The sequence below is a fragment of the Semicossyphus pulcher genome, unplaced genomic scaffold, assembly GCF_022749685.1.
Source record: "Semicossyphus pulcher isolate SPU_LCO1_2020_fin unplaced genomic scaffold, fSemPul1.0.p SCAF_15, whole genome shotgun sequence".
NCBI classification, from domain to species: Eukaryota; Metazoa; Chordata; class Actinopteri; order Labriformes; family Labridae; genus Semicossyphus; species Semicossyphus pulcher.
The window spans coordinates 4,622,875-4,637,541 of record NW_027211659.1 but is presented as its reverse complement, the minus strand read 5'-3'; the positions used below and the strand labels follow the sequence as shown (position 1 = coordinate 4,637,541).

Genomic DNA, 14,667 nt, shown 5'->3' with positions numbered 1-14,667 from the left:
AGATTGAATAAAAACGCAAATGGCTCACTCAAGCTCTGTGCGGCGAAAACTACCATAAACCCCAATGTTCGTTAAATGAGCTCCTTGGAAACAACCCCCCTCTCTGTGTTGAGGCTACTTTAACAGCCAAATGTGGAGGCTCGGCTCTGTATGAGAGGAAGGCGTTGGAGGTGATTTAACATCGTTTGGTGTCTCCTCTGCGCTTTATTAGGAGGAGGGGAGGACCCTCTATCACTGCCTGCTCAGGCTCTTCCTCTCATCTCTCTTTGTCAGCCGGGGTTAAGTCGTGGCACCATTAACCAGTCCTGTCCTACTTAAAAGGAAACGCAAGGAGAGCATCCAAACTTTTCTCTCAACTACATGACCTTATGACCTCTGAGAGCTGGTTTCACAACCCCCTTTTTTTGGGCTGGTTTACAGATTTGAGTCTTAGTTTTGCTGTTGTTTGATTAAAAACAGAATATACTGTACTGTGGATGTGTTGTTAAGCTGAATGCTGCACTCCAGCATGGTGCCCGTACAGTTGACACCATGTGCACCACCCATAAAAGATTCAGTGAGCATGTTGTGACGCATGCAGATTATATGTAACACACCCAGTATGCATCATGTAGCATTGTGTCATTTGATGCCAACAACTCATGGACACGCCTGACTAACATTCTTAAATTGGTATTGGCATTTTTGGATGGTTGACAAGCATTGCATGTCATGAAATGTAGTGCATTGCACGTAGGGATGCACAAAATTATCGGCACGTTATCGGTATCGGCCGATATTGGCTTAAAAATGAACTATCGGATATCGGCCAACATGCTGATATCCGCCGATATAATTAACCGATAAAATAATGGGCTGCTGCATACTTGATTAAATGCCCGACCTCGGCGCAATGTCCCCGGCGCGAAGAAGACCTGCGCGGCGCAGCGTGATGACGTCACGTGTGTCTACCTGCAGCGTGAGAGAGTTAGAAGCCAAAATGTCCGTGGTGTGGACGTTTTTCAAAGAGTCCAAAATAGATATCAAAACTGCTATTTACAATGTCTGCTCAGCTTCGGTGATGCGAGGAGGAGCCAAAGCCTTTCAACACTACAAACTTGATTAACCATCTCAAGACCCGTCACCCCGACCGTTGTAACAAATGTGATAAGAGTGTCACCATTATACTGTACGTTAATTCCAATACAGAAGAGAGTTGATGATCTCTGCAATTAGGTGTGCGGGAAAAAAATATCGGCATATCGGATATCGGCAAAAAATCTAATATCGTGCATCCCTAGTTGCACGTCATGATGCACTGACGGTTTGGAAACCTTAGGAAGAAATTTCTTGAGAGGAATCTTGGTGTTGTCTGGGACCTGAAGAGTTTTTAAACATTTATACAGAAGCTAAATATACTGATGTGAGGAGGTTCTTTTTTTAAAGTTGGAGAGCACAAGTACAATATTTCAGTTTGAAATGTGAAGTATAAAATAGCATAAAATACAATCACAGACATGAGGTTTAAGTACTTTAAGTACAAATACAATTTGTGTTATATTATATAACTTAAATACACCTACTGAGAACAGCAGCCCATATGTGTAATGTGCTGAAGATATTGTGGAGTAATATTTGAGAAGGTGAAGAGTTTTCTCAGGAAGACTTTGCTGGAATGAACCAAGTCCTTGAAGAAATCCAGTTGTTTCTTCTTCTTCCACATTATTATGATCTAATGTGTCCACTCTTAGTCGTACAGTCACAGTCTTTGTAAAGGCATCCCCAGGCAGAGTTGAGAGGGAAGGTGTCTGAGTGTCTGCTTGATTTGTTGGTCATTGAATGAAACAACAACAGCATCAGATTAGAGGGACAGACCTCTATCGACACCTCGATTTGTTTTTCTACAACAGATTGCACTTTGGCTGCTTCTTGACTCCTTTGATTACATTTCTAATACAACCAATTTCCTTAGAGTTCCTTCCAGACAGCCTCTGTTCAGACCACACTTGTACACACAGAAGAACTGGCCAGTGGATTAATGCTAAGCTGAAGAATCACTTCAAACAATTACTCCGTTTTCCTTCAGAGGAGGAAGGAGAGCTGTGATGGCAGACGTGACAAAGTCTTGGTCCCACCAGAAGATGAGAGCATTTCCTGGCTGCAACTTCAGACGCTGTGTGATCTGCCCATCCTGCCTCAATGTACCAGAACACAGACACGTCTGTCTGCGGCCCGCTGCCTGGGACAATGCACAATGACATCAACGGCAACCGGCTGCTCGTTCTGTAAACACAAAAACATGGAATAAACATCAGCTGGTCATATTATGCAACTGTGATCAATGCGGGATGCTCAGAGTGTTTGAGTTTTCTTAGATCAACAATGGACTACTGTTGCTCTGGCAAAATCACATTTATGGATGACCCTGATGAAAGCCGTGAGGCGAACAAAGTTTTCCTTTATACCACAAATGCTGCAAGTGTTTTGACTTTTCTTTTCTCCATGAAACCTTGAAAGTAGATGAAGCTGTGCGAGAAGTCACTACTCACTTTAAATGATTTATTGTAAAGGTTGTTCAGGCGAAGACCAAGGTGAATATTTGCCTTGCGTTCATGCATGTTCGACCGCACCTCATTTGTGTTTTCTCGCGTTGGTGAAACCAGACCCATGAATATTCTCTCGTTCAGATATGATAGCAAACCATTTGTGTCTTTGCCTACTTGAGGCAGTCCATGCCTAGTTTGATGACCTGCTATCTTAGTCAGGCTCAGCTCTGTTTTGTAGCAGGATTTAACTGATGGAAACCAACTACTGGTGTCCCTTTTCAGGTGCTGATCTCTGGTGGTTTTCGGGGGCTGTGTTCGTTCCAGCCCGGCTGTTTCTTCTAATGGAAATCTTTTGGAGCGTTGCAGAGTGTTGGTCGGCCACCGAAGAAGTGCATCAATCAAAGTGATTTTCTGTAACTGAAAACTTCCTAAAAGCTCAAATTAATGGCTAATTAGTTATTTAATAAGCACAAATAATGACTTAGTGGAACTTGCCACATCCAAATCTTTTAAAAAAGGCACTTAAACTTCCATCCTTGTAAATGTTAACAACGTTGTAAACAATAGTTTCCGGTAGCCAATCATTTTCAAGATTACTCATGATGAATGTGACTTGCAGTGCAGTGCTCCGTTTGCTGAGATGCTGAGTAATTTTTCACAGAGCTGCTATCTCTGTTTCAACAAAACTACTTATTAATATCAGCGATCAACGCAAAACTGAAGCTGGAGTTTTCCTCCAGTGTTACTGTCATTCCTCACTGTCGCCGATGTTGAATTATAAATAAGAGTGCATGTCCTTCCCACTTCCTTCGCCACTGTCTTCTCCCCGAGTCCTCTAGCATCTTATCCGAGCGGCCTCCTCCAACCCTCAGTCTCCTCGTTGCAACCTTCTCTTGGCCGCCAGCCAGAGTGCCGATCACAGCATCTGTCTGTCAGCAGAATACCAACTGATTAATGCTTTCACTGCGACCATTAATAAAACTGCAGAGAGGCTGCTCTCTAATTGAGAGGTACAGCCAGGGCTGCATTGGACCGAATGAGAAGGACGTATACAGCAGGGATATGTGAAAGCATGGGCGGCTGTGTGTGTGTGTGTGTGTGTGTGTGTGTGTTTGTTTTAGGGGATGAAGAGTGGGCTGCTTCTATTCTGACAACCAATGATATAGTTGCTCCAGAGCAAAATACAAACAGTGCACTCAGTTATTTATGTGAGGGCTAAAGACTGAGTGTACACAGAATGTTTTATCAGATTTTATTTACAGACTTTTCCTGTTCTGTGTGACAGAAGCTGTTCTCCAGCTTTGATCTTGATTTTCTGCACAGCAGCAGAATCATTGTAGTGCGATGATAAAGCGCTGGTGTCTAGGCCACTGGCACCAGCAGTGATCCACGGGCTCTCTGCTGGACACACCCTGACTACTTGGCTCGTTTGTTCCATCCATCTCCCCTCTTCTCATACAAGGAAAGTTTCCAGCACCGCAATCATTTGTCCTGGGGATGAAGGGAGAGGATGCATTCTGGAGAGAGGTCTTACTTTAGCATCCTCAGAGTGTGGCTCTATTGGTCTGCTGTTGGTAAAGGATAAATCTACTGAAATAGGCCTGGTAGTTTATTGTTGCTTCCAAGCTGACAACAGCTTTGGCTTGAGGCATCATGTTTCTGGATGATCTGACTGTCCGTTCGTCCCATTTCTTGCGAACATAATTACTCAGGAAGCCTGGAGGGAATTTCTTCAAATTTGGCAGGAGCGTCCACTTACACTCAAAGATTAACTGATTAGATTTTGGTATTAAAATGTCAAGGGCAATCCCGCTCTCAAATAATTGATTTTTGCTTTAACTCAAATGCTCAAAAAATGCTCAAAATTAAAAATGACACAATTGTACACAAATATCTTACAGGATTTTTTAACCATTTGATTAACATGGGTACCATAGGTCAACCTTAGTGTGACATCATTCGTTTTTTTTAGTGGCGATTATTTCTGAGTGTGAGAGAGCCCACTTGTCAAACTGTTGTGTTGGCATCAAGGTTTATTATCCTTTTATAATGTACAATATACAAAAATATAGGGTACCAAAAATTCACAGTGTCTAAAAGGCAGTGATTACAGTCTACATGACAGGTCTAACAGTACACCTGGTAAGTTGCATAGAAGGGCACAGAGCCTCACATCGCAGGGGACAGAGCTCAAAATTTGACCAATCAGATGACTGGCTTTCAGACGAGGCCAATAGAGGCTTTTATTAAATGACTTCTATAATTCATTTGTCCGTTATATGTGCCTATTTTGCCGTCTGTATTATTTGAAACTCTGATATAATCATTGCTACACTGAGTCAGGGTTCACGTGTCTCTGGAAATTTGATGTTTGAGCAGCTGGGAAAGGTCAGAAGCCACAGGCGGTCGGTCACATTGTGGAGCTCTGTCCCCAAACAAACCTCATGGTTGGTGTGTACTTAGCTGCTGCACTTTTTTTAAACAACTATAAGGCTTTTTTTAAACAAACAGTGTTAGCTATACAATATACAGATACATTTACACGCTCCTCTGCAGGGTCATTAAATGGGCTGCACAAGGCTGTTGCTCCTATATACAGATAGAGCTCTCATCTCGTGCATGTACAGTAGCTGAACTGAAAAGCATTGCTGGGTTAGCATTCATCGATCAGGCAATAATAATAAAATATAGCTGTGAAAATGCCCTTTATAAACCAAGCTTTGACTATAAATATGTCTGCTTCACCTCTGCAGGAACCAGAGGCGCGAGGATGCTTTAACTTACAATGATTAACATCTCGTACATGAAATATAGAAAAACAGTAGAACGCCTGGAGTGTCGGCGACAGAATGTGGAAAAAAAACGCACAAACAGACCGCCTTCACAGACCTCCTCATATATAGTTATATGTATGAAAGCATTTACATTGTACAAAATACAGCAACCCCCCTTTGTTCAATCAGGCATACAGACACGCTGTAATGGAGTACACGTTTTTTCATGTACGCACATCCACACACACATGCACTCGTACTGATCTTCACACAGGCAAACTTCTACGCAAGCATGATTTCGTTTTTTGTTTTTTTTTCTTTTCAAGCAGGGCCAATGGATGCGTTTGTTACAGTCGTTCATTAAAAAACCATATCAACAATTTTTATTATTTTCTCTTTGTGTTAACATTTCATGTGTTGAAGATGCCATGGTTACCAAACGTATGAAAATCAACAAAACAAAGGAATGCTGTCATTCAGTGAAGTGAAATTAGAGAAACACGGATTATCAGCTATATCTTATTAAACAAAATATTTCCTCCTATGCTACGGCTTGTCTGTGAATAAAACAAACATCTTAAAAAACAAACATTAAAAAAGAACAAGTGCCAGTCTACTAGCTTATTCTACCATCATATAAAACCCAATCCAGTTGTTCAGCACACTGGTCATATTTGATATGACCACTGAGCTATTAAGCACTCAGTAGAATCAATGCATCTATTGGAGAATCAATTGGAGAATCAATTAATTCCCTTTCAGAAGTCTTTATTGTTGTTCGAAGAAACAAAAGAAAAAAGAAGAGAAATCTCGCCCCTGCCCTCTATTGCATACAGGCACCCAAGGCATTCCCAAAGCTTTATGTACAGTTCAGACCGCTTCCCACAATCCCCCTTTCTCTGACTTTATCAACGTCCTTGTCCGTAAAAGGCTTGTGACTCCGATAATGAGCAGGTTTAGAGAATGTCCCCCTACTCAGGCTGACGTGTAGCGTTGTGACTCTTCCTAAAAGAAGTCCAAAAACGTAATCAACTCCGAGGTTGTTATCTTTCCGTCGCGTGAAATGCGAACAATGGAGGGCGTGCATCCGTCCCTAACAAATAAGCTGATATTGATCTCTAATTTACTTTATCATCGACCTCATTGAGTTCTCCCTTTTGTTGTTGTTGTGTCCCACTGCGCCGTGTGGCAAGGACATAACAATATGCGCTGTTTGTTCTCAGTAACTGCTTTGTTGTCGAGGGATTCAAAGTTCATTACAGGCTGACAATGTGGTTTGTAATGGAGAGGCGTGAAATGGTGACCCAGATTCAGAGAAATTATTACATATTATTTTATGTCTTTCTCCGGAATTGTGGTTGCTCGAATCAGCACCTGTGCTGAAGTGTTCTGGTCACAACTATGTGTGTAAATCCATGACTTCTTCTCCACGAGTTTTCCCCACATGAACCTCTGAGTTGACTTTACCTAGTCAGGCCCTTACAAAAACACAACTCGAGCTGGTTGCATAAGTCGCTGACTGCACCAGAGCACGGGCCTTGTTATCCAAACCCACATCCCCTGATGGAAAGTTCCACAATCGCCATTGAAGAAACAAACCCAACCATGCGGAAGAGACAACAGGAGCGAGGAGAGGGGCGATGGAGAATACAGGAACCTGTCCGAGATCTGAGAAACATTTCAGTTCATGTCGGTTCAGTTATGTCACCATGGCATTGGGGTGGTGTCAGTTTTTGGGCGTTGGCAGGGGGGTTTGGAGAGCTGTGGGGCAAGTCTCAGCTGTTGTTACTGTTGTTGTAGGTCCTGCATGGCGAAGGGGAGGAGTTGGGCTGGTAGTCAAATTTTCCGAGCGCTGTGGGATAGTAGGTGGTCGTGTAGACGTTTGTTTGCTGAAGCGGTGTTGGGTAGAAGTTTGATCTTTCATCTGGCAGCAGGTTGTTCTTGTTCAGTGTCTGAAATAACACAGCAGAGAAAAAAGGGAAGATTTAAAGATTTTTTCATTTTCCTGCACTGGAAGATATTTTCTGTTATTTTGAAAAAGTTTTGGGGACTCAATTGAAGGCAAAATAGACTTGTCAAGATGATTTTTTTTTTGGCAGTGTGGACATCATGTTTTCTGTTTTCTGTAGGATGTAAAAATAATCTCAGTAATTCTTGCTTGCAGGAGAGTCAAATACCTCCACTGGCCTCTGGGTTCTAGCTTGCATGCTGTGAGTGTATTCATAACTAAAGCAAACCAATTTAATAAATTTAATTTAGTTCACGTCAAGCATACTCAATACACTAATTTATGAGATGGCGGGAATGCACTGCAGGCCTCTTAAATAAAAACAAGTCTAAAACCCACATTTTATTCTAATGCAATTGCTGAGTGTCTGGTAAAAGCCGAACATAAGGTGAAACACTTTCCAGGGGAAGCATTAGACTAATGTAATCCATCTGAACAGCTCTGGGGACCGAGGCAGGAAGATAATCAGGTTAGAGTCGGTGAAATACACAACGCTGGGCATCATAAATTGGCCTGGAGGACAGGGAACCTGCTGGATAAACATTGCTGTAGTGGTACACGGTGACAGCGGCCACACAACCGACAGAGTCTGGCCCCTTCTGGTCATTAAAGCTAATGAGTTCAGGCTCTCAGCAACACGATGGCTGTCAGCACCGTGTCCACCAGCAACAACAATAACAGCAAGCATGACAAGTGTCAGACGGCTGACACAATCGAAAACACAGGGCCAGGTCACTGTGGTTTGACACCATGTTACTGTCATGCTTTGGTAGGATCTTAGATATTGTTACATTGGAGAAAAAAAAGGTTAACATGAATCCCTGCTGGCACAGGACTGAAGTCAGACAGAGGCCACGCTCAGACCAAATAAAAGGAGAATAAAATTAAAAAGAAAGTTTGAATATTATATAAATAACTCAAGGCTCATAGGTTTCCAAAACACTCCACAGGAATTTAAAACACAATGAGAGAGGATTTTACAAATACTTGGCGAGCACGGTGGCACTTATTTTCCCTTCTGCCCAAATCATTGTGAGGTAAACCGTAGTCTACCAAGGTTAAAAGAAGTTTACCAGTATTTTGTGCACGAATGTAACGGTTTGGTCACGGCTACTGAACCTTTTAACGTCAGCTTCTTAACTCCATGCCCCTATTTTTTGTCTCTGGCTTTTTGTGAAATTTTCAGGTTCAGACTCAATCTTAACTAACCCTTATGACATCATTGTTATTGAGGAAGCAGTTAAAGTTCACTTGAGTTGTGTTGTCACTTCCCGATGCATTATCCCTGCCCATCATTCACCACAAGCAGGTATGAGACTTAAGTGGAGACAGTGGAGTTGGAGATGCAACAACACAAGTGTCAAAATTTGTGGTAAAAAAAATTCATGTGTCATTCGTCAGATGAGATGTTCAAATATCTTTGAAACATTTTATTATCTAGGGGATCAACAATAAGTTGGTGAGCACAACAAAAGAATAGCATACAAAAGTGCACTATGAGTCTCTGGTGAAAATAGTTTCTCTGTAAATGTGAGTGCACAAAAGGCCGATAGCAGTGGGAGGTCGAGGACTGACTAATGCTTTCGAAAGCTAATGGGGCCCATTAATAAGGACCTGGTTTCTGGGGAGGTAGGAAGGCTTAAAGCCTAAAGGTTCTGTATAACAGAAAGGAGGAATAAAAATGAACTGTAATTCATCTTTTGTGGCCGGTGCTCTTTTGAGACAAATGCATGAATAAATGCTCTAAATAAAACATGAATCACATGCATTGCCCTTGAATCTTCCACATTTGCATTGTGTATCTTTGGGAATTTGTGTAAAATCAAGCACAATATACTATTTCCATTTGTATAACCTTTATAAAAATGATATTTAAAAACGCAGATACACAGCATTCCTCGGATCACGTACCTTGAACTCCATGGGCGTGTACTTCTCATTCTTTGGCGTAGTGTTGCCCTTGTAGTTGAGGTGGTTGGGGGTGGTGGGATGAATGATGGCAGACTCCTGCGAAGGCTTATGGAAACGCTGACAGTAGACGTAGATCAGGAAGGACAGCAGGCCCGCCCCGAGGAAACAGGAAACACCAGTGGCAATTAGGTGGATGGAGGTGAATGCTGGGAAATGAAGAAGACAGGTGGACTGTTACTGACAACTTGCCTTGCAAAATAACATTTTATTATTCATACAGGTGTAAGAGGCAACAATATTAAATACAATATCACTAATATGCTCATACCAATGTTGTTTGCTGTATCAGCTTCATCCACCAGGAAAATCTCATCCCTACACAAGCTTTTTTATTTGGTTAATGTAACTAAAACATATTGTTCTTGCCTGTGGAAATGAGGGCTTAGTTTCCAAGCCGAGTCCTTGCTGCTTCTTTGATTCTTGAATTGTTTCAGAACCCCTTCTAAGAGTTTATTCCCCTTTCATAAATGGTTAATTTTTTAAACCAAGTGTGTGTGACTGAGCTTAGCTCATACAGTGACACCTGACAATGAGAGTTGGGTCTCTTCTTATGATGTAATAGAACCAGAATGAACTAAAATTAACTTCTTGGTCTTCCAACTAAAACAACTTACCAACCTGAACAGCTCTGGAGACGGCGGTGCATAAGATACTGTCTTTAAAATAAGCAAGCAGGTTTGCATTTTGGTCGCTGTCAGATAAAGGCCAATTTCCCACGACCCCTTATTTCTGGAGCAAATATCTCAAGAACCCAAATATTTGCATTTTCTGTATATCAGTATACCATCAATGTATATCAGTAATATTTAGGTTATAAAGACAAACTTTTAATGTGGGTTAGCCATTGCACATGACACAGGAAGTACAATTACTGTCCTGAATGTGTCAGTTTGGTATTCTCCAGTAGTGGAACAACTTCTGGCTTGCTCGAGGTGCATCACAGTGTACAGTGTTTCTTCCTCATGATTGATGTAAGACTTGTGCACAAGAATAAAATAAACACTCCCATGGAAATGCACATATAATGCATGAGAACACACACCATGGACAGACATCTGTAGAAACATTCAGGGGCAAACCTCAACATGCACACAGACACAAAGTGAAGGCAGCTGCTTATCCACTTACCTCCACACTGTTGGTCCTTATCAAAACCAGATGCAGGGAGAATGACTGCAGAGAGGAGAGGAACACAGGGTCAGACAAACACAGGCATGCACACAAACACACGCACATGCACACACACTGTCCCTGCAGAGACAGCCTTCAAAACGGGACAACCTTTGACTGTAACATCAGGGGAGTTGACACATGCAGAAACAAAAACAGTGAATGAAAAATTGAAATGTCATTGAACATATTGCATAAATGGTCCGTGGAGAGCGTTTTTGCATCGGTGAATTCTTAAACTTGCTTTAGAAAAATGGATTGTTTAGTGAGAAAACAGTTCTGCTCCGTCAGATTTAACCTCCCTAGTTGCTGTTGGAGACATCTGACGGCAGGACAATAATTTACAGCTACATGTCGTCCTGCCCCCCCACAGATCGTTGAAGGAAGGAAGACGAGAGCAAAGAGGGTTTATGTGTTTGCGTGAGCAGATTTAATTTCAGTTCCACATCTCCTGATTAATTTTTTTTTGGCCTAAATTTTCAGCTCCCTCACAGCCGCCTCCCCTCTGCAAGTGACCTTAACAAATCCATCCATCGCCTCATTGAAATTTGCAATAAAATTAGATGTGATTTGGTGTTGTGACAATTCATTAATATTAATGGCCTTCGTCTGGACTCATTAGGGATTCTGCGCGTGGAGAGGCAAGCGCTGGCAGGCCATGAAAGATCAGTTCTGGAGAAACTTTTTGAGACCATCACCAGCATAACAAGGTACGCCGAGGCTAACAGGGTCAACCGCTAAATGCTGGATTCTGGTGGACTTAATTATGGTTAATTAACAGAAGCAAATGACTGAGTGCGGGAAGAGGATGTCTACTACATACAAACAATTTATGCTATGTGTGTACGGACATGCTGGTGAATGAGGATGAACAATCATGATGCTAAATGACTATGAAGCTGTGTTCTGTCTGTATAATAGACAAGCTGTGTCCCAAGCTGTTGAACTGACTATAAAGAACTAGCCTAATGGAGGACTGATGATCCCCCAAAATTGGACAGTCAGACCTCCTGGAGACTAAAGGCAACAAGGTGTTTCAGGAAAGCTTATCAATCTGCAAATGGATGACAAAGTCGTAAAAAAGCGGGTGCGGAAATTATTATTATAGTTTATAATGTGGTTAGCAGATTGAAGGGCAAGATGATGGGTTATTTTTTCCAAACTTCATTGGCAAAATATTGATTATTATGATATCACAATAATACGCTACTTTCTGTTGTCAAATGTAACGATAAGCAAACTAAAATAGAAAACAAAAGTGGTTTTAATTTAATACATTTGGGCATGTCATGATTGTTAAGTGAATATTAAGTTTATTATTTAACTATATACGTTTTTTTTTAACTATTTACTAATATTTGTAGACCTTCAGAAAAATCTGTAACCTTTTAGTGAGAAGGCAAAGAGTGTCAAACCACTTGAAGTGCCGGCATATCGTGCACTCTGCCTTCCACAAAACAAAAAGTTTTGTATAATTTTTTTGTGACAAGGGAAACTTAACAGCAGGAAAAACAGAAGTAAAAAGCAAGCAGTGTGTTTTAATATATTCAAGGCTGCAAAGGACACCGGTTGACTTTTTTGAGTTCCAGCAAAAGGACATCGATTCAACAAACGTTTGAAAGGCCGACCTCGACCTGATCAAGACGACTTTAAAGGAGTTCGCTGCCGTTTGTATCTGTGCGCTGACTGACTCACCGGGTATTTCATTGCAGTCTCTGCGCTGAGTGCTGTTCCCTACACAGGGGATGTTTCCCTGAGCACCACACACTCGACTCCTCATCTGCAAGCCCGAATCATCACAGGCTGACCACAGCGACCAGGCCATCCAGCCACCTAAACACAGAAGAAAGAGCATTCAATACAAACCCCAGACAATCACAGGGCCACATCAAACTCGGACGGCCTGGAAACCAAACGCGCCCACCCAAGCTGTCATCACCCGCGGCCAATAAACTTCAGCCAAACACACCCAAAAAAGTGTTTGTGATGTAAACAGGACTGGAAGAGTAAACCCATGGAGAGTTTGTTTAGTGCATTGCGGAGATGTTTGTCTCCTGAGCCAAGCTTTAGTGCCGTTTCCCCGCAGCAGGCGACCGAGAAGTAAACAAAGACTTCGACCCAAGAGGAAAGAGAAAACTCCCAACTCTCAGCTTCTCCCTTTGAACCATGCACTTGCTCCACTCTTTTCACCCTGTATTTAAAAGCACCAGAGTGGAGGGAGCACAGGCTACCACGATGAAAGGCTGATGAAAAAGCTGGATTGTTATTCAGGGTGCTCTCAAGTGTGCAGTTTTGGCAGAGAAGGCTCGAGTAGAGGCAGAGGACGGGCCTCTTTTTACCTTTCCTATCAGTCTGGTGCTCACCGACAGGCTGCTCAGTCTCCACCATCTGCTCCCTTCTTGCCACACAACCATCTAGACACACAAAACACACCGACCACCTCAAACCGTGTTTAATAACCGTGCATCACCACAGCCCACTTTAATTGCTTCATTTATTCCCATTTATTTTTGTCACCCAGACAACCTGCGTGATTGTACTGTTGAGTCAGAGGAAACGCCATTAGGCCTGAGGCTCCTTGTTAGTATTCTGTCTCGACAGTCCTTCCTGCTGTCCTCTATTACTGCTGGAGACTTTAATCAAATGACCTGCGACAGGGGCATCAAATATCCCCGTGACTGACAGCCAGCTTGCTTCTAATTACGCACACAGATAGGACGGCGGCACCAGGAGGACCCTGAAAAATGACTGATGTTGAACCGGTCAATAAAGGAACGGATGAGTAGACGGATTGGGGATGGAGAGGTTGTTAGCTGACAGTCGATTGGCACAAGCCTGATGGGACGTTTTGGTCCGCGTCAAACAGGAAAACATTAACCTGATAAAGAACGCTGATTAGCATCTCGGCGAAGGGAGGAAAAAAAAGACAAAAAGCCATTTACCTTTCTTTGTCTGTAATTACCAGGGAGGCTGACTGTAAGCGCTACTCTCTCTGTGAATGACAGTTGGGCTGATTCGAAATGAAAAGCAGCTCGGGAAAGGGGAGAACTGCTATTTAATTCAGGCTGGAATCATCTGAACTACAAGGCACTGCTGTACACACACACACACGAGCGGACTCATACTTTGAAACACATGCATGAACACCACAGACGTTATTTGTCCACGCAATGTTTGTTTTCCAGCATAATTAATAATGAAAATCACAATGTGGTGAGAAACCGTTGGAGGCTGTTTGAGATTAAACTCTAGAATCAGGCTGAACCCTTGTGAGAGTTGTGATGCTGGACATTTTTTTCCCCTCCTCTTGGATTAGCAGGCAGATCTCTCATGAATATTTCAATGTCCTTGTGGTTGCAGAATGAAAGTAGGGGGGGGAAACAGAGGGCGTTGTTATACATCTCACATCTCATCATCCCATGGTGTGAGACTTTGGGGGAAACAAGGCTAAGCTCCAAATTAAAGAGGAAAAAAAGCCATTAAGACATCCAGTTTTATTTCAGCTTAACTTCTGCAAGTTTGTTGTTTTGTTTGATTTCTATTAGTTTTTTTCTTTATCTTACATTACACATTATAGAGGTATAATTGGAGAATTTGCCTGCAAATGGATATAGAAACATATTTCCTCACTTAACTCTTGAGGTATATTAATAGTTCTGCTTTTATTTATCTTGGTTCAAGATCTGCATCTACATCGGAGATAAAATAAACTTGATTCATAGTGAAATAAGTGTAAGCAATTATGTTTGAACATTGCTAACTGATAACAGCTCAGTCATGGTAATGTACAAGATTCAATGATCACACAGAAACTGATGATGGATCTTTCAGTTTGACTTACAGGTCGGTCTGCGAAAGCGCTGACCCAGAGTGATAAGACACAACTTATTGCTTCTGAAATGTTTGAAGTGTAATTGTCGAGGCTTGGAGCAGCACAAACTTCTTTTCATCTGAGCTCTGAGGAAGCTGAAAATGTTACCCGATACACCTTGAAGACAGGTGTGTCAGAATATTAAATATTGACTGTCGTCAGGAATCTTTGCATCCTAAACGAAGATCAATGACTACAGAGGATGGCTAATGTCACGGGGAGGGAGGGAGACAATGGTGTTTTTTGTCATTTTGATTTAATGACTTTAACCCTGTTTGGCACTTATGAACTTTAAATCAATTTATAATGTTGCTGCTGGGGAGCCGGTTTAGCTTGGTCGAGCGGGGG

The 14,667-nt window shown here is 42.1% G+C and overlaps 1 protein-coding gene across 3 annotated transcripts in view; it reads right to left on the bottom strand.

Annotated features, from left to right (window-relative positions):
• Positions 1-4,519: 4,519 nt before the first annotated feature.
• Positions 4,520-14,667, bottom strand: part of sema5ba (sema domain, seven thrombospondin repeats (type 1 and type 1-like), transmembrane domain (TM) and short cytoplasmic domain, (semaphorin) 5Ba) — a 211,110-nt gene continuing 200,962 nt past the window's right edge. For 2 of the 3 annotated variants that reach the window (XM_069662947.1, XM_069662946.1), the window contains 5 exons: positions 12,788-12,862; positions 12,144-12,281; positions 10,407-10,451; positions 9,219-9,424; positions 4,520-7,251 (listed from right to left, as the gene is read on the bottom strand). In XM_069662947.1, coding sequence (XP_069519048.1) covers positions 7,075-7,251; positions 9,219-9,424; positions 10,407-10,451; positions 12,144-12,281; positions 12,788-12,862 — 641 coding nt within the window. In that variant the 3' untranslated portion in view covers positions 4,520-7,074. The remainder of the gene's footprint in view (positions 7,252-9,218; positions 9,425-10,406; positions 10,452-12,143; positions 12,282-12,787; positions 12,863-14,667) is intronic. The other variant, XM_069662948.1, reaches the window with a different exon arrangement.